Below are 19,978 nucleotides of genomic sequence, written 5' to 3' on the forward strand. Positions count from 1 at the left end.
TTTCTACAAAGTGATTTTATTCAAATCATTTGACATTAGTGTTCACAAGTTACACAAGCTTAAAATGGACAGGCATATATACAATAAAGGTCATAATAATATAAAAGGGATAAAAACAATATATATAAAAAAAAATCACTTCAAGAACTTGCAGCATTCGGAATCCAGTATTTCTGATAAGTAATAAAATAAGCCTTTACATATTCAGAAAGTAAAATCATTATTATTATTTTAAATATAAAACAATTGCACTCCTTTGTACATTCATATAGCTGACAGTTAAAAAAAAATCAGATGAGCTCTACTTGCCAGCAGTCCAGAACAAGCCAACAAACAAAGGACTGTAAAAAATGCACGTATTTCATTATGAAACCAAATCCTTCCTCTCAATCTGTGAGAAAGCAACAATAATAAAAACACAACACCTGCCAGCCTATCTTCCATAAAATATTGTGCTATTTACAACATAAATAGTTTTTCATTTTTCACAGACTCCGGTCAAAAGTTTCCAGGACATTTATTTATTTATTTCGGCCTGCCTGAATTACACAAATGTGTTTATTTTTTCTATTTGGATTATTAAATTCATAACTGTGGACAGATACTCTGGACTGATGGTGAAACTAAAGAAATCCATTGGTACCTCATATAATGAAAGCAACCTTATTCTGGCAGAGGGTTTGTCTATGAAATCATGCAGGCAAAGAAGAATGTACCTCCCGTCTTGCCCTTGTGTTACAGTTTGGCACTATGTGCATAGCTTGATAATATCTTAAAGCCCTGATTGTACCATGTTACCCATGTCTGTTACTCTTTCACATACAGGTACCCCTCTGCTCACTAAGTGCTTGTCCTTTTGTGTGTGTTCTGTATCTGACAATGCTTGAGTGTTTGTGTATGCTATAGATGGCATATATTCCTGTGTGTACCTCCCAGATGATTATTCATTTAATGGTTTATGAGCCTTAAAACAGGACTCATCGTGAAGCATACTAACAAACATCTTCTCATACATCTTGTGCGTGGAGGTGGTTCCTATGATGCGGCTAAACTTCTTCAGGCCTTTCAGCAGATGGCGTGGGGCCCCGTTGTTGCGCAGCACCCTCAGACTGTGAGACAGACCTTTGGCAAGATCCAGGTCATAGTTTGCCATCTTCCAGAGGTGAAGCAGCTGCAGGATGTACTGCTGGGGCAGACAAGTGGAGACCACGGCCCGGACATCCTCCAGCTTAACTTTGACCCCTGGCAGGCTGTCGGTGACCTTCAGGAGGTCCTCTAGGGTTAGGTTTTTTAGGCTGTTGCAGCGGGAGACTTTCTTCTCACAGAGGTTGACACCTGAAGTGACATGTCAAAAACATTACAACACTAATCCAGGACTTAAAGGTCCCCTATTATACTGTTTTTCATCAATATATTATAGGTCTCAGATATAAACAAAACATGTCTCTGAAATGTTTGGCTTGGAATACCAAACAGATCACCCATCGTAGCATCCCATAAACCCCTCTGTTTCAGGCCTTTGTCAAAGTGCTGATTCTGTGTCTGTTACTTTGGATGAAAATAAGGAGCCACACCCCACGCCCCTCTGAGAGATATTTGGTTAAAATAAACACAATAGGCGCTTTCACACCGGAGTACTTTTCCCCCCAGAACAAGGCCTATAAGGGGGTGTGGGGGGGGGGGAGATTTGGTTTCACACCAAAAAGGATCTGGAGCTAGTCCCTAATTCGCGCAAACCTTTCACCCCCAGATAGTCCCTGCTAGAGAGGTAGTACTTTCCTGAGGAGGAAATGGTTCGTGGGTGTGTCGGCCATACTAACAATTTCTGATTGGCTGGGCGAATTGCAAGCAACCCCCCCGTAAAACTCCGAACAGTTTTGTGAACCAAAACAGAAGAAGAAGAAGTGACTTCAGTGTCTTCATTTGCCTAATCCTCCCTCAGGAACTTATTCCGGTGAGAACGCGATCTACTAGGACAGTTCGAGGGACTAAAGAGTTTGGGGGGAACAAGTACCGGGGACAAGTACCGGCTAAGTACTTGGTGTGAAAGCGGCTAATGGTGCTCTAGGAGGTGATTCAGGTGATAAGGTGGGGGGTGTGACCTTGGTTGGTTATCGGCCAATGGTTACACAAGCCAACAAAACGTTATGACATCATAAAGTGGCCAAAATCTAATCAGCTCATTTTCAGACATGTTTTCATATAACTGGATCAGGACACATGTTTCTGTATAAAATACATGAAAAAGTGGATTTTGCATAATAGGTCACCTCTAAATAAGGACTGGCTGAATCAAGAAGTGCACTTTTGTGTACCTTGAATGATGCCGTACATCTTGTCATGGTCTTTGTTCTGCTCCCTCCACAGGCGCAGCAGCTGGAGGACCTGCTGCTGGGGGGAGCAGGCGTTCTTCACCTTCTCCAGGCTCTTACGGTCCACCCTCCGCCCAGGGAGACTCTCCAACAGCCGCTCCACCGGCACCGAGGACAGTCGCAGGGAAGAGAGGGACTGGAACACTGCCTCCTCACAAAGGTTCACATCTGGCAAGGGAAAGAAGTTGGCTTAAAACAGTATCCCAATAATGAGTTTTAGCAGTGGTCATATTATCCCAATAACAAAGTCAGTACATTTGTATAATTCACAGACGTTTCAATTGTGGCGCACAGGTTGTGTTTGGAATATATTTGGATTACATGGTTTGTTTGCTGCAGTCCCATTTGCCTATTAAGGTCCTTACACACCAGGCCGATTTTCGGCGTCGATAGATGTCGGGCCGTCGATGAGCGTTGTGTCGCCCTACTGAGATTGGTGTGTACTGCACCGTCGTGTCTTTTCGGCCGTGCCGACACCTTCCACCGCCGATTTGCCAAAGAAATCACTCTGATTGGCTGTTCAGCTTAGCGAATCAGTGCATGAGAAGCGAAATGGAAGTGAGGGACCCAAACAAACTATTAAGAAGGAACATCTGAGATTTCATTGAACTCCAGCTTTCGACACAGGTTGGGGAAAGCCCCATGAGCTTCTCGCTGTAGAGGGAAAATGGAACGCACACGCTATTTGTTGTTTGTTTATATCACGCAGTCTGTTCTTCTTCTCTCGGTGTATCACGCAGTCTGTCTTCCCGTTGTTGCCTCTTTTGAATGACGAATACACACTACCGCCGCCTGCTGGTAGGGAGAGTTATTGCCACTCACGCATGCGCAGTTCGTACATGTAACTTGGCCGTCGGCTGAAGTCTTTGCGGTGCGTTCCAGTGCGAAACATGGCCAAGATGCAGGAGACGTGAGGCGACGTTAAGCGACGTGACGCAACGTGAGGCGACGTGAGGCGACGTTCCGTCGGGACGTGTTCTTTGGTGTTCTTTGGTGTCAGTTTTGGTGTGTAAGGAGCTTACACACGTACGTATTTGTGTGTTGGGTTGTAATTCAACCAGAGCAGAAGAAATGATTTGGTCTCTTTCTATTGAAATCACATAACCACTATTAACTTTAGTTTATGTTTCAACATAGCAACGATGTTTGCATATTGAACTGAAGCAGTTAGGTGAGCTGTGCGAAAATGTGCTGCTCTTTACGGCTGAATCACACTCCACGACACAAGCACCTTCACTATTCGTCATTACGTTCCCTACATTTTTTCCCCTGGGCTGTCCTTGTAGGGATTTTTTGCAGACAGAAGGATTTCCGTAATACACAGAACAGTCATAGAGGAAAATGAAGTGAAACTGTTGACGTGAGATTACAACTTTCACACGATTATAGGCATTTCTGTGTTCGTGTGTGTTAAATTAAAAGAAACATTTAGTAAAACCGATGTCGTTGTAGTATGGTTGAGTTTAATGTGAAGAGGATATTAGGCTTGTTTCTCTGATGTCCGGATAATTGGAGTGTGGCTTGCTCTATAATTGACATTGATGTCCTGGTGGTTTCTTCAAATCACGTAGCTACTTTGGTAATCCCAACTGCTTTCAATTTCCTTATTCTTTGTAAAGAACCCTGCTTTACTCTTCCAGGATCTGCTGCAGACAATCAGTGGTTGTGTAATCCACATGAAGGCAATTTGTGAATGAATGTTTTAGGGGAGCATCACCCTGCCTTAGGGACAACAGCTTTTTTGGGTTTCCTACGAAGAGTGGTTTGCATGAGTGTCTCAGGGTGTGTGTGTGTGTGTGTGTGTGTCAGGGTGTGTGTGTGTGTGTGTGTGTGTGTGTGTGTGTGTGTGTGTGTGTGTGTGTGTGTGTGTGTGTTTGCCAGGGACTGTGGTTTTTCTGGGCTGTGGGAATTCAATGTCATATTTGAGGCTTCTCCTCTTAAATTAATTGTCAACATCTGTCATAGTTAGAATCTGAGTAACAAAGACTTACCATCTTGTTGTGTGTCTCTGTGCTTGACTCAGTTTCCTCTGTTATTGTAGGGTGAGGATGTGACAGTTAACAAAGTAATTGATCCATCGTGGGTGATTATGACAGTAGGGGCATAAACATCCCATCCAACCCCTTTGCTTTGGATTTTCTCACTTGTGTTGGTTTTCAGGCACGTAAGAATTTGTAAAAGAATGGAATCTTGACAACGGACCTGACCGAGGAAATCCCCTGCCTTCAGGAATGAAAACGACCACATGTCTGAAATAATTCAGCTCTGGCTGATTTTAGGTTGTTGACAATTGAGGTTTGCTCAGAAACATCTTTGCGTGTGTGTGTCTGTGTGTGTGTGTGTGTGTGTGTGTGTGTGTGTGTGTGTGTGTGTGTGTGTGTGTGTGTGTGTGTGTGTGTGTGTGTGTGTGTGTGTGTGTGTGTGTGTGTGTGTAAACACTGTACGAACAGTCTCTTCTCTGATTCCTACCCGCAATAGTCCTGAAACCTCCATATGAATCTTATTAACGATTAAAACCGGCTGGAGATTTTTCTTACCAGTTTGGCACAAAGAATGTTGCTGAGAGCACTCCGGAGAAGCCGTTTTGTTTGTACAGAGGCTGTTCGAAGTAGACGTGCCCCATCTCAGTGTTTTTAAGCCCAAACCGGAACAGTTTTTGTGGGGCTGACATGGCTCGGTAGAGGAGTCCCTGCTTGAGAAATGACCCGCGGGACAACGTTCACACGTGGTGTCACTCACCGGTGTACCTGGAAGAGATAAACACAGGATCATGTCTTAATTTTATGAATGAAACACATCTGTGAAGTGTGTGTATCACATTTTGAACCGTGAGAAGTCAGCAGCCCTTTCGATGTTTCTTATCTTTATAATCAAACATCTTATTTAGCACATCTCGCCCTTTTCTGTGTGTGAACATGATCTGCTGCAAATATTAGCTGACATCGAGGTGATGTGATTCCAAGAACTATGATCACAACAACATGAGAGCACATCAGGGTGGAAGATGACTGTGATGTTGGGTATGACTCACACAGAACCCCCAGAGTTTCTATATCTTATATCTGTATTCAAATAGGAAATATGTAACCGCAGAGTTTGATTTGTCAGCAGATTTTTCAGACTAACTTACTGACACAATGAAAATGTAGAAACATCTGCCAAAAAGGCTATTAAGAAGGTCAACTTCTCATTGAAAATAACCTTAAAAATGTACTTTAAAATCATATTTTATTGACTTGAAGATGACGAAACAATTATATTTTCTAATAATATCTGAATTTATAGAAGAATTGAATAACTCTTTTTATTTTTAAATGTTTTGTTTGTGAGATAATTCCCTCACTGAAAATGTTACCCTTACGATGTAATGTTAAATACGTTATCCACAATTGATCACATTTAAAATATTTGTACCCATTTACTGACATTTTACCAAATGCCAACTAGTTTTAACCACACATAATGACACTGGAGTAAACCAATAGACCCTGTGGTTTGTGACATGCAGCACACACGAGGACATGACCATGTTGTGGAAGTAGGTATTTCTCACATCCTTATTTTTTTCAATCACTAAAGCGTAGAAAAGAAAATGTGTGGGAGGAGGCTTGACCTTTGAGGAGTTTCCCCTCCATCGTTGCACAGTTTCACAAACTAGCACTAAACCATGAAACCACTAACTGATATGCATACAGTAAACGTGCAAATGTTTCCTGTACCTGTGATGTACAAGAATGAGCCAGCCTAACTGTAATGAGGTTGCACATGCTGGCATTAATCTTGGTTTTGTTCTCAGAATTTCCTCTGTAAATGCAGAATCAGCATGTTAGCACTTAACCCACGTAAGATATATCTTTAGATATTATCTGAAGCAGAGGTGACAGCTCTGTTTTTATTTAATAAGGGATGTATTAATTAAATAAATTGTCTCGTGAACCAATGCAAATATAAACAATTTATGACAGAGTAGACTTAGATATAACCGTTTGAGAAATGTAAGATTATTACCTCTATGGCCCTAGTTCCTATCTTACTTTTAGATATATTTTTAATAGTCTCTTATCTGTCTATCAGTCTTAATCTTCTGCAAGAAAAAATGTGGTTAAATACAGTACAAAAATCTTCTTACACTTTTAGATTATGATCTATTGATCATTAAATAATTGCTGGTTGCAGACCTATTATAAATGTACATTTTATTGGTATTGTATATCATGTTCTACTGTGCCTTTCTAAGATGACACCAAAATAGTTTCCAAATACACAGCTGCAACCTTAAATCTTGCGTTCAGAGAGAGAGAAAACAATTGCAACAAGAAACAGACAATTCAGGAAATCGAGCAACGGAGTCATAAAAGTAATGTCAACCAATGGGCTTCTGACATCCTGTGGTTTAAAGGCCTAAAACCACAACTGAAGACATTACATAATAAGTCCTTCAGCTTCATGGGGAATCCCCTGAAATGCTGTCTCATGTCTGCAGAGTGTCATAGACATTAGGGTCCGATTTTATATCCATTTTTTAGGAATGCACGGAAAATGTTGTTTCATATTCAGTATGGTGCCAGCGCTTACAGGGGTCGCATAATGACCAGAAACCATGGAAAATGTTGTTTCATCTATGCAGCCGCTAAAATCCACTCAGGTCTGAGATGAAGTCATGAGAAGCGCAGTGCCAGTTTGTGCTGCGGTTTCAGTAGAAATATCAGATTCTGTTCACGGGAATCTTGAAATTTAGCATCAACCTCTCTTTAAGTTTCCCACAAGCACTACTGACGCACCAAGGAGAGAATCTGTGAGGAATATCAGGTCAGATATCCGCCATGATAATTACATCCTTGGGTGCATCTGGCGCAAAGATTAGCCAAGACTGCATCTGGTGCTGTATTGGCAACAAATGACCAAGAGACAGTTTTTGTCTCTGGAGATTCTGTCTCGTCAAATGTATGTCATTCTTTCGAGGAAGAAAATCATTTTATATACATTACAGTGAAATGGTTTTCATTGTCTTTTTATTGGGATTCAAACAATAGCAGTCTGAGCTAAAGATAAAATCAATACCCCTGCAAAATACTTTTTTCATTCATGCAATCTGTAAGAGAGAGGTTCAGTATTCTCACACAGTGCAAACATAAATACATCTTTATCCTCTGCAATATATCTGAGTCTGTGCCAGACAATCTGCAGTGAATTAAAAAAAGGAAGCACAACTTCAGGAATGAAAGGTTGTGCCGTTTAACCGAGACATTATAAACTGATCCCTGTATTTAAAGTTTCCTCTTTAAATAAGCTGTTAAAGTGTTCTATCATGCATGAAGAGGAACAAGTGAAGAATACTTTTTGCATTGTCGTGTGATACTCTACTGCAAATAGGAACTAAAAAATAAATGGCAACTGAGCCCTACAGTATATGCAGGAGGCATATCGTGCTTTTGTTAAGCTTCAAACTTGTATTTATGGTTATTACTAGAACATGTTGACATGCTTTGACTTGAAAAAAAAAAACATTATTTATTCTAACAACGTCTGTCTCAGTATACAGTACATATATTCGCCCTTTGTCTGAAACACTTAATTTTAATGCCTGCCTCTTTGACACGCCCTCCCAGAAATAGTAAGTAGTTAGATCAGAATTAAAAGTAGAACATATTGCGTTATGAGTAAGTACAGTCATATAATAAAATCATTATTTTTATACATGGCACGCAGAGGGAAAAGGATAAATGTTGATCTTTTAAAAGATGCAGTCCAGCCCCCGTGGAGTGCTGTGACAGCATGTGTCTATGAATAATATGGATATGCGTCACATGGTGATACCGTGACAGGAATTGGAGCCTAAATGGAATGAAATGATGCTGGAAATAAGTGCTGTATTTCAAAGTAATTAAGTTCACGGAAAATATGTAATCATTTTCCAAAGTATAACCACATCAGGGTGACTTTTTCATTTCCATAGCGCTATTTTCTTCAGGAATAATTGAGTCTTTATTCTCAAAGGCCATACACATTTTTAACTTCTCCCTCATCACTCTAATCATAATAGTTTCTGCATTTATAATAATTTTAATTCAAGTGACAAGCCAAAGCTGTCAACTGTTTGCAATGAATAGTTTAGGACAGGATTATGATGTATCAGTGATGCGACAATTTAACTGTGAAGTTTCAGCCAATACTGCCCAAACTCAGAGTTGGTCAGGTGTGGAAGTGCAAGATAGATGTGCATAAATGTTTTTTTACAATCACACAAACACACAATTTCTCTTGATAGAAAAACAAAACTTTAGCGTTTATATGGAATGTAAATGCATACTACATGTCTCTGCTAGAAGACAGAGAAATAAGAAAACATAAAAAACCAGACTAATGGCCATGTCCTTTTTGTGTTTTATACTGTATGTTTAACTATTACAGACAGCTTTAAACCAAACTTTGTGTCTCGGTGAAAGACAAACAAAGAGTGGTTCTAGGAAATGTCCGAGACAATTCAAAAGTAGAAGTTGTTTCTAGGAAAAGAGACGTCTGCATCTGGAATAGATCAGATTCACAGAATCAAAGAAAGATGAAGAGATAGAAAGATAAGAGCTTTCAGTGATACAAGGGAGACAACATCTTAATATGAATATGCTGTTCTGTAACTGATGTGAGTCCGCTTTGTTATTTTGTTTCCTTACTGAGGAAGCATATCTGGAATTTAACTGATTTGAGTGAGACTCGTGGAGAGTATTGCATAAGATGAGAAGATTAAAGGAAATATAAATATGTAGTAAGGGGTATTTACTCAAAATACAGAGAGACTTACACACTGCACGGTATAACAATAACAACAGAAAAACTGCATATATAACAGATACACTATGACCCTGTGAGTAAAATGATAACAATGAGGCAATGGGACCCTGTCCGTGCTTCTTCCTAGGATGTGTGCTTACTGAATTTCAATATGGACAGTATGGATGCCTACTTTTAACCAGAAATCTCCAATTTGAATCTTATTTATATGACCTAGTAGGCAGGAAACCAACAACATAACATATTTAATATTTTCTTTAAAAACAATCTTAAACTTACCTAAAGCTGTCACTCCGTATCCGGGTGGACAGGAGCTGTGTGTAATGCAGAACTCCACCACAAGGTGGAAACCTGGAGCACACTCACAAAGCTGGTCGTGGGTGCTGTTGCACTGCTGCTTCACAAGCTGTCGCTCCTTGCACACCTGAACACAACACAGTCACACACACATTGAAACAGTGCTGCTGCATGCACACAGTGACATACAATAAAGGCTGCTTGACATGCACATATATGATCAGAGAGCACACGTGAGTAAATAAAGTGCCGTAAGAAAGTCTGGATACTGTACTAGAACTGAATACTAGAACAGGAATATAAATTGGGGAATATGTTAAAATAGATATGACATAATTCAGAGTGGCAAAGAGGAACACATCTAAACTGTGGGGGAAGATCCCAACACCACAATGAGCACATTTAAACTTTCATTTTTAGAAACAACAACTAAAGTGGAAACACCGGTTTCCGAAAATAACAGATGCTTTGCCAAAATGTAAACAAACCGTAAAGTCATGCAACTAATGAAAAGGCATTGGACAACCACAGAGGAGTAGATAAAAACTTTAAAAGCAGAATGAACTTTAGTGGAATTCCTGACTGTAATGTGAATGAAGATGTGTATGATTGTATGTATGAAGTTGACACAAAAGAGATCAAAATGAACCTTCGGTTAACCTTTTGGCCTCATACGTACCGAGGTGCAGTATTGACAGGTGTCCCCCCAGTGCCAGTTTTCAGCAAAATGCCTCTCAGGACAGACCTGGCACTCTGTGGGTGTGTCGGTGGTGCAGTGTCGCTTCACAGCGGTGCCAGGAGGGCACTGGTCGCACAGCAGGAGGTCAGAGGTCACAGGGTCGAGGTACTGGTACTTCGGCAGTATGTCCTGCTGCTGAAAGGCCCAGGAGAAAGATGCTGTGAAAAGCTGCAAAAGAAAGAAAGAAGTGTGTTGAATACAGAGTCCACAGCAGTGACAACATCTCTAAAGAAACCCATCTCGTGCACAGCTCCTCTTTGGAATAATGTCCAAATATTATTACATTTTGCAGCACTCGCCAACCCAAAGCTTCCAGTAAGAAAGAGTTGAAAGAAAGGTCAGAGCTTTAAAGTTAAAGCTCCTGGTGGACACACAGTCCTAAAGCGATTTCCTCTGCTTTATAGAGACGTTCAGGGAGTGTGAGGAGAGAAATCTGTGTCCGTTTCGTGGATCACTGCACAGAGGCAACAACAGTACATTTTTAATCTTTGCATGTTTCTTGGAAGAAATATTGTCTCCGTGTTGCCTTAAACTAGGATGTTGAATTCTGCAAGCACAATTACATTATTGCTATTTGTTCAATTAAACATCATATTGTATTTTATTCCTTTCATTGCTTCTGGAATCTTAAAAGTTAACCCAAGATTTTAAATAAATGCAGATGTTTTAGTCATGCCAGTGTTTTGCATATTAAATTCAAGGATTTGTATGACAGAGGGTTAGAGGATGAGCAGCTTTGTCTTCTCTGACCGAAGCAGCCGTCTCCTATCCTGTCAGCAGCAGCTCAGGGAGATAGCATGTGAAGTAATTCAACAGTGATTTACTGCAGTTTAATACTGCCCTGGAGGAAGGGCAAAACACGGCACACCCATGTAACCCCCACCCCAATCCCATTGATATGGACGCTCTGTTAAGTGGTTGGCTGTTAGTGAGGCTTCTGAAACACACATGTAGCGTGTGACTCAAAAACAAGCCCATGTATCATCGTTTGACCATGATCTGTAGAGATTTGGCCTAAAATCCCAGATATCAGTTGGTGAGCGTGTTTGACATGCAGCCATGCAGCCGGTGGAGGCCACATGCAGACCAGATGTCACACATCTGGGTCATTCTACCCTCAAGTCCCTCAGCCATTGGCTATGTGGACTTTCCCGTTGGCCCGGATACATCCTCACTTCTTGGACAAACTAACAATGGATTGTCCTTGCTTTGAGTTTGTGTGTGTGTGTGTGTGTGTGTGTGTGTGTGTGTGTGTGTGTGTGTGTGTGTGTGTGTGTGTGTGTGTATTCTTGTATGTGGTTTTTCGCTTTCCACCATGTTTGTTAGTGCATCTTCCAAAAATGAATGAATTTATACTACAAACAACTACAAAACATTCATGCATGTGGGTACAGATGCAGGAATGTGTGTTGCTGCATGTCTTTGTGTGCATGTTTGTCAGTGTTCAAGTCCAATCTTCGTCTTCCTTAGTGTTGGTCTGTGTGCTCTGCGGTCTCGTCTCCTGGCTGCTGTTCACAAAGAGGACTGTTGGAGGTTACTGGGCTTTCCCCATTCACCACCAGAATAAGAATCACTCACCCCTCTGCTACACAGTTTACCCGATACACACCATTGATCTCCTTTCCTGCGTGACTGTTTTTGTACTGATCACATTCACCTTAAAACTTTGCAACCACAAGACACAATATACTATGAGTATGCGTGTGTGAAACAAAACATGAAACAGAGAGAAAGAATGCTATTTTTGGGAAATATGTGTGCATATGTCTCTTACAACTAAATTGGTATTTTCCTTTGAAATCTACTCAATTTGCATTTATGTGTATGTGTTGTATTCACTTTTAATAATTTAATAAACGGTATATGTGTGGTTTTAAGCCTTATTTATTTTTAAGTCGTTCTGAACCTAAAATGATGAACTACGCAGAAAATAAAACATGCAGGTCCTTCTATGTCTGCTGGCTTTTGCAACGGAGGTAATTGAAATGATAGTAAAAATAGATGAATGGGTTTTACACACCATAATAGAAACCTAGGCTTCATACAGCCTGGTGAGCGCAGAGGTTTTCCCGGCAAAGCGGATCGACCTCTTAGCAGAACCTTTGGTGGATGGCTTTCATCCACAGTGACTCGCTTAGCAGTACCAAAGCTGGATCTGTTTTTTTGTAGCATGGGTGGCCTCAGCGGGAATGAAACCCATAATCACAGACTTGCTCTTCAAATTAAGAAGTGTATATACACACTATTAAGCTGTGAGACCACATCCAATCAATTTAGAAACATCAGGAGGATGGAGCCAGGGACCGACAGTGGGTCACCTGGGTTTTTTACAAATCTGGCTACGGTTACACTTGTCCCAGTGAATTTAATCCCGGGCTCGAGGATGAGTTTACTGGCAGGACTGAAATCATGGGAGCCGATGAGCCTGAGCACATGTGGAAGTGGTCAGGTTCATATTGTTTTTCATATCCTTCATACAGCACAGTAGTTTGGATTGACTCCAGCCATAATATACAGTGCAGAGCAAAGCAATTGAGAGCAAGAGTAAATACAAATAATGTAAAACAGCACATGCTCAGAGATATAACTTTATGAAATAACATCTTTGACCGTCGGTAAAAAATCCCTTTGAAAGAAATAAAAGCACAATTTAGTTCAACAGTTTAATGGCCATCATAATACCTTTGCCGCCTGTTATTTATTCTTTTATCTTATTCAATTTAAAAGCTGGCATGAAAACAAAGCCATTTATAATTAATTTCAACCACATCTTTAAGCTGCTCAACATACAATGTTTTAGTTTTGTACTTATGGCACACTCAGGCAGACCACACTGTGCCAAAGCAGCCAGTACAGTAGCTTTCCGCTACCGAAGATGTGAAAAACTGTCAACTTTTTAAGAAATAACTTATTGGTAAGATGTCCTGTGGTGAGCGTGAATTAGTCGATCAGCAGTTAAAAAGAAATATTGAACTTTTGACCCTTCTTGTCTCCTTAGAAGCTGCCATCTGACAACATCACGCACAACCGCTGGAAACCCAAATTACACAGCAGCTAGCGGCCACTGACAGCCATAATTATACTGTTAGCATCATCAGAGTGAGGCATATCCTACATGAACATCTGTTGGTAAAGGATGGATGAAGGTATGAAGGTATTAATAATGTTTCCTAAGAAAGCTTCCCTTGACCAAGGCAGGGCAGCTGCTATGTAAATGTATAAAAAAGGGTTAAAATGGCTTCATCTGATACATTTTTGTAAACTGAAAACTATGCCAGTAAATATCTTTTGAAGTGAGCTGGGAGAAAACCTTGAGTTTATGTAGAGCAAAGATAATCTCTTTAAGTTCTTGACAGAGAACATGTAGTTCTTAACCGTTGTTATCTTCTTGAATGAATCAAAGACAAGTCCAGCCTGTGAAGTGTGGTGATACATAAGATCATCCCATCAGAGAAACACCAGAGAGACATCAGAGAGACATCAGAGAGACATCGGAGAGATATTAGAGAGACATCGGAGAGACATCGGAGAGACGCGTAGAAAACAAATCCAGGGTGATGTTTAGTGGACTAAGTCATTCACAGTGCGTTTATCTTTCACTTTGTTGGCACACATGTCTTACAATTAATGACATAATTTCTGAAAATGACTTTTTGCTAGACCAGGTTTATAGGACTTATGAGAGTTTTAGTTTTTCTATAAACTCTGTCTTTTCAAAAGTGCTTTGGTAAAGCAGGCTGAACTGCACTTTGAGCGCTGCCTGATAGATGGGCTGGAGCGGACTAAAGAGTTCAGACACCTGACGGAAATAGTCTTTCAAAATGAACACACATGCTTTCCATATGAGGTTAAAGTGATAAGCATCCACAGATGTTGGGCGGGTAATGGGATTATTGACCAGATAAAATATTTTTCACAAGAGGAATTTCCCGGAAGATACAGTAAAAACTGTGCAGAAAGATACATGTGTGTGTTATATGAGGGACACAATTTGGTTTGTTTTGATATGATACAAATGGAAATAAAAAATAAAAATGTTGATGAAGTTACTTGTTTGTCCCCTCAATAAATGCAAAAATGGAAAAAAGGTAAACCAATAAAACATCTGTAGGCATACAAAAATGTAACACCGTAACACGCAGTCTTCAAATGATCCCAATACAACTTCCAACAGACTTCAAGCTTAGAGTTACAATGAGAGTAGAGCAGATTGAAATATAGAGAGGGAGTAGAATCAAAGATTGGGTAGCCCAAGGCCAGTTTAAATTCATGGCATGAGGAGAAGAGCCATGGCACAAAGGGACCAAACCAGCTTATCCACCAGGCACATGGCTTCAGTTAACTGTAGAACGCAGGTGGTCTGAGGGGGGATTCCAGCTCTTAGAGTGTGTGTGTGTGTGTGTGTGTGTGTGTGTGTGTGTGTGTGTGTGTGTGTGTGTGTGTGTGTGTGTGTGTGTGTGTGTGTGTGTGTGTGTGTGTGTGTGTGTGTGTGTGTGTGTGTGTGTGTGTGTGTGTGTGTGTGTGTGTGTGTGTGTGTGTGTGTGTTGAGTCCTGTGAATATTGAATCTGTCTTTTTCGCTTATATAGGGACAGAGAGGGACTTGCTACCATTCTGGATCCCTGAGATTTGTATAATTAAATTACATTATTAATAATAATAATAATAATAATAATAATAATAATATTGCCTGATAGGCTCACTTTATTTACTAATTTTATCATCTCAAACTTAAAGTGTGTCTTTTAAATTTGCTGCTCTAGGGAACATGGGTTTTATCAAATGTTTAGCACATATTGGTCAAATAATGACTGTAAGATCAGTGAATTAAACCTAACTAGTTTGCTTTTGTAATATAAACCAAGCAATACTATCTTCACATATAACATTCATGTTATGAGCAAAAACAATTACTCAATTAACAATTATCATTTTTGCTGGTTTTAGAAAAAGAAAAGAGAAAAAAAAGAAATGTATTTTACCAAACTAATTATTGATTATTCAACAAAGTAATCTGCCCAAATGTTGAACAGTGAAGGAGGACAGATAATTTGTTTATCTTTAATCAGTCGATTAATTCAGATGTATCACTCATTTGAAACAAATGCATTCAAATCCACAACACATTTGTTTCAGTACTTATATTCTGCTGTATACTTCTACTCCACTACATATAAATAGGAAAATGTTGCACTTTACTCTTCTACATTTTATATTTAGTAGTAATGTTACAGATTTAGATTTTACATTAAGAAAAACATGAGTTTATGAAATAGTTGCTAAAGATGAAACCAGTCATTAACAACACATTTGGTTTGTATCCTTCTTAAAATCCTTATGATCAAACATATCTAGTGTGAGTCTCACTTTCAATACAGACTTTTACATCAGATCAGCCTGGCGGTTTTTGATACGATGTATACAGTTGTAAAATAAAACAAAGAGAGAGACAAGCAAGAGATTGAGGCAATAACAGCTGTATCTCTTTTGCCTATTCCGTTTCTGCTCTTTGTCTCAGACAATTGTTCAGTCACTCACAAGATCAATGAGTTCATAACAAGAATACACCCACACACACACAAAAACACACTTCTGCTATCAATACTACTGTTGATGGAAAAGGGGAAGTAAGACGTGAGCAACTTCCAGAGGTAATCGTTGTTTCTGAATAAACGTTTGTGCTTGTTTGTTTAAAACATGTTGATCCTGTACCTTCACACACACTCTGTATGTCTCCCTCCCACCTATCCCCCTACTTCCTCACCCTTTTTCTTCAGTGTTTGTCTAGAAAGAAGTTGCGTCTGTTTGGCCGAGTGACCTCTTAAGCTCCTCTGTCTGCGTGTGAACCTGCGGCTACATTTAGGGAAGTTCGTGCAGCTAATGCCAACGGCCTAAACTGAGAGTGGAGGCGTAAAGATAAAGGGAGCACAGATGAAAGACACTGATCGAGGGAGATAATAGGGATTAGTGGCTGGATGGAAAGTTTTCATGCAGGTGAGCTGGCTGTCTGATTGGCTAGCTGGTTAAACCTCACTTCTCCCGCACTGAATTTTGAAACTTGTGTCCACATAAAAACAAAAAAGACTCACAACATAGAGTTCTCCAATTTCCATCCAAAGTTTGTTCCACTGACATCATCCCGAGCAAACACAAAGTATGTGTTTTCAGCAGACAGAACGCAAACCACATGAGTCAGAAGTATGCAGGGGAACAGGAAGAGCACACAGGTGCATTTACTGACGGACCTCTAGGGCAAAACAAAGTTTGCAACACACAATTGTAGAGTGTCCCTAGAATTTCTTACGGATGAAATTAAACTGGCTGTTTGTCAAGTGGAAGAAAGGTGCAGGGCATCCAGAGGGGCGCAGATTGATTCATTGGCTGGATGCTGATGGTAAGAATGAGCAGTCTGCACACGTCTGACTCATGAGTTGGCTAAATCAATGCTTGCACGGCTGGCCAAATGACGGACTGACTGACTAGCTGAATGATGGAGGAACACTATGTCAGAAATTATTCACACAAATATTTGCCTATTTAAGGTAAATGGTGGAGTACAGAGCAGTGCCGTGGACGCACCACTCAGTGTGGACGATATCACTTTAAATGATGTATGTCACCTATTTTACAAACAACTAAGTGACACATCTTACAAACCAAATAATTGACTGACCTTTTGCGTCACAATATAGGAACACACACACACACACACACACACACACACACACACACACACACACACACACACACACACACACACACACACACACACACACACACACACACACACACACACACACACAGCAGATAGTGGGTCCAGTGTTTTGTAGCTACAGTGATCTCTTTCTGCCCAGATACACATCTATTCATGCACATATGCAAAACTTGCAAAGTCCCCAACACAGCACTGCATGCAAAAAACACCAAGGGAAATAATGACTCCCACCCTGATGGGATACATCCCCTGAGGAGGGTAGAATACATTATTGTAATGTCAATGTCAGAGAAAGCAGCACCTGCTGGAAACATGCTGCATGTCTCTATATATTGGGTGTTGAATTTCATTCATTTTCAAATGTGCAATAGACTAAGCAATGAATTGTGACCTAAAGTAAACTTTCACGCATTGTAGATCTTGTTTGTATAGTCTACTTTGTGGGTATTTATTTTTGGGAATAAAAATTGGAGCGAAATATGAGTTAAATAAATCATCAAAAGCAAACAACTTCCAAGTCTATTTAAAAATTTTTTTGAATAACCTACTTTTATTCAAGATCTCATCATCATACAGTCCTAAGAGACTTACTTTAAATACTTACATCAGGTTAAATGATTTCATTAACGGCATACTGTTATAATAAATTACAAAAACACACAAAAAAACGCCTCAGAAAACATGGAAAACTAGAATCAACGTCTCAACACAGTCCCAACATATATAAGCTGTATAAACTGATATTGCAGAGCTGCTATATGTGGCTGCATTGTATTTTCAGTCATGTGTTACTTGATCCATACCATGCACATCATAAATACGTTTGTTTAGGTGTAGTAGTTCCTTCAGATAGTAATCCATCTACCTAATACAAATGTCATGCAAGTATACTTAACACCTTTTTTCATGGGCATTACAATGCGTCACACAAATATGCCCTTTTAAAATGTGACTACAAGTAGGTACTGTTGACTATAGGAAAACGCATCTGAATAGGAACTATGAACTCTCACGTGGGATCAGGTCTACAATCAAAAGCAGTGATTATTTCAAACAAGACCGATTATGATCCATTGACAACAAAATGTCAAAGCCAGAAAAAAATACATAATTTCAGGGACACCGTAACTAAATATTCAACCTGTGATACATTTAACAACATCACATTGCCAGCACAGACGCATGCTGTACAGATGGGCACTGTTCGGGAATGGGAATAAAGCGAATGCCCATTCCCACTCTATGACATATCTGAAACCGCGTGTAGCGCAATAATAATCCAAGTCTCGCAAAAACAATAAACACGAAATAATCCATCAGGAAGAAGTGTCCCTTTTCTCCAGCGGACCACTCGTGTTTACTCACCACTATCAGTTTCATGGCCGGGTTGGATTTCGCTATCCGTGCGCTCATCTCCACTGTGTAAAAGTGAACTGCGGTATGATGGGGTCTCCATCACAGATCTGTATTTATACAGTAGGCTCGGGAGCGAGGGAGAGGGAGAGAGAGAGAGAGAGACGGAGAGGAGAGAGAGGGAGAGAGTGCCCACCCACCTTGTAATCCAGTGAGTGCACAAACCTCTCTCTGTCTCTCCCCTCAATCCTAAAAATAAATTGTTGCATCCTCAAGTGTTGCGTTGCAATTACGTAAAGAAAGGCAATAATGTCGTAAGCAACTATGAAGGAAACAAAGCAGTCTAAAAAGAAATATCCAATCAACATCAAAAGATGGGATTTTTTTTGTGAATTTAGAATAAGAGTAAAAAGCAAAGCAAATATCCCCCTAACAACTTTGACTAATTGTGTCAAATTGTAGAGGAATACTGTAAAGTAGCAAAAAAAGTCACTTATTTCCAGGGAAGGGAATACATCACTTGCTATTACATACAAAAGTGTTTATTTGGTGGGAATGTGAGTTTTACATTTTTAGATAAAGAGAAAGCCTATAATGTATCGGTTTGACATTTTTCTTATGATGGTAATATAATACAGCGATGAGGTAAAATCCGAAAGCAACTATTTCCATATGCCTATATACAAATTATAAAGCATGACGAAGTGGTTTGTTATGTGTTTGACAAGCAGTCTGTAACAAACCCACACTTACAAACCTTGCCAGCATGTACATTCAATGATTGATAGGGGTTTATTTGGACCAGTCAAAATGATTTTGTTAGGCGGGTTATGCATATTTGAACATTTGGAAATGGTGTCTCAGTAAATTCTGACATCATGGTGTATGTATGTGCGGAGGAGAAGACATTTGAGGCACAAGAATCAAAGATGAAAATAATTATTTTACTCTATTTTGTTTAATTGTTACCTATCCCATAACTAATTTCCACTGACAATTTTTCTTAAGCCTTTACTTATTCATGTAAATGTAAATTCATGTACATTTCACGGAGAGCCATGTTTTCTTTTTGGAGGTCCTGATCATACTTACAGTGATAAACATTATCCTGCAGTCCTGGGGATTAAACCAGCAACCTGTTAAAGCACAATTGACTGCTAAGCTGTATTGTTATATTTGTATGTAACTTAATATGTATATGGTTAAATAAACTGTATGAAAACCAGATTAAACTGCATTCAGTATATAAATAAATACAAATGTTTTTATTAAAATGAAGCATGACTCAAGGTCCACTTACTAGCCAATTATACTGTCTAATAAAACTACCCAATTACAAACGCCATGTTCCTCTGGTTTCCTTGGGTCCCGAATAAAGAAACACATAGCTAACTCCATCTGTTGATGACCATTAAATGTAGTAGCTCTGGAAAGAGCTAGGAAGTGGATCTTTATTTTCTCGCAGATCAAACATGTTATACCTTTCCGAGATATCAGTCTTCCAAAGCTACAAAATTGTGCGTCCTGCATCAAATGTTATTGAACAATAAATAATTGTTCAATCTGTAACCCTATACTTCTACAATTGTGAGATGTTCATTGACATGATGCAGTCCCTAGCCCCTAACCTTAACCATCACAACTAAATGCCTAACCATAACCCTAACCTCTAACCTCTAACCTCTAACCTCTAACCTCTAACCTCTAACCTCTAA

General features: G+C 39.7%; 1 protein-coding gene across 1 annotated transcript; it reads right to left on the reverse strand.

Moving 5' to 3' along the window:
• LOC307013135 (tumor necrosis factor receptor superfamily member 11B-like) lies at positions 1 to 18,398 on the reverse strand. The gene is made up of 6 exons (XM_079640398.1): positions 18,276 to 18,398; positions 10,138 to 10,365; positions 9,441 to 9,585; positions 4,910 to 5,119; positions 2,316 to 2,540; positions 1 to 1,335 (listed from the first exon to the last, which is right to left on the reverse strand). The coding sequence occupies exons 1-6, from the start codon at positions 18,321 to 18,323 to the stop codon at positions 941 to 943; spliced, it is 1,251 nt and encodes a 416-aa protein (XP_079496524.1). The 5' UTR covers positions 18,324 to 18,398; the 3' UTR covers positions 1 to 940.
• Positions 18,399 to 19,978: the final 1,580 nt, after the last annotated feature.

Source organism: Notothenia rossii, assembly GCF_949606895.1.
Source record: "Notothenia rossii genome assembly, chromosome: 7".
In the NCBI taxonomy this organism is placed as follows: Eukaryota; Metazoa; Chordata; class Actinopteri; order Perciformes; family Nototheniidae; genus Notothenia; species Notothenia rossii.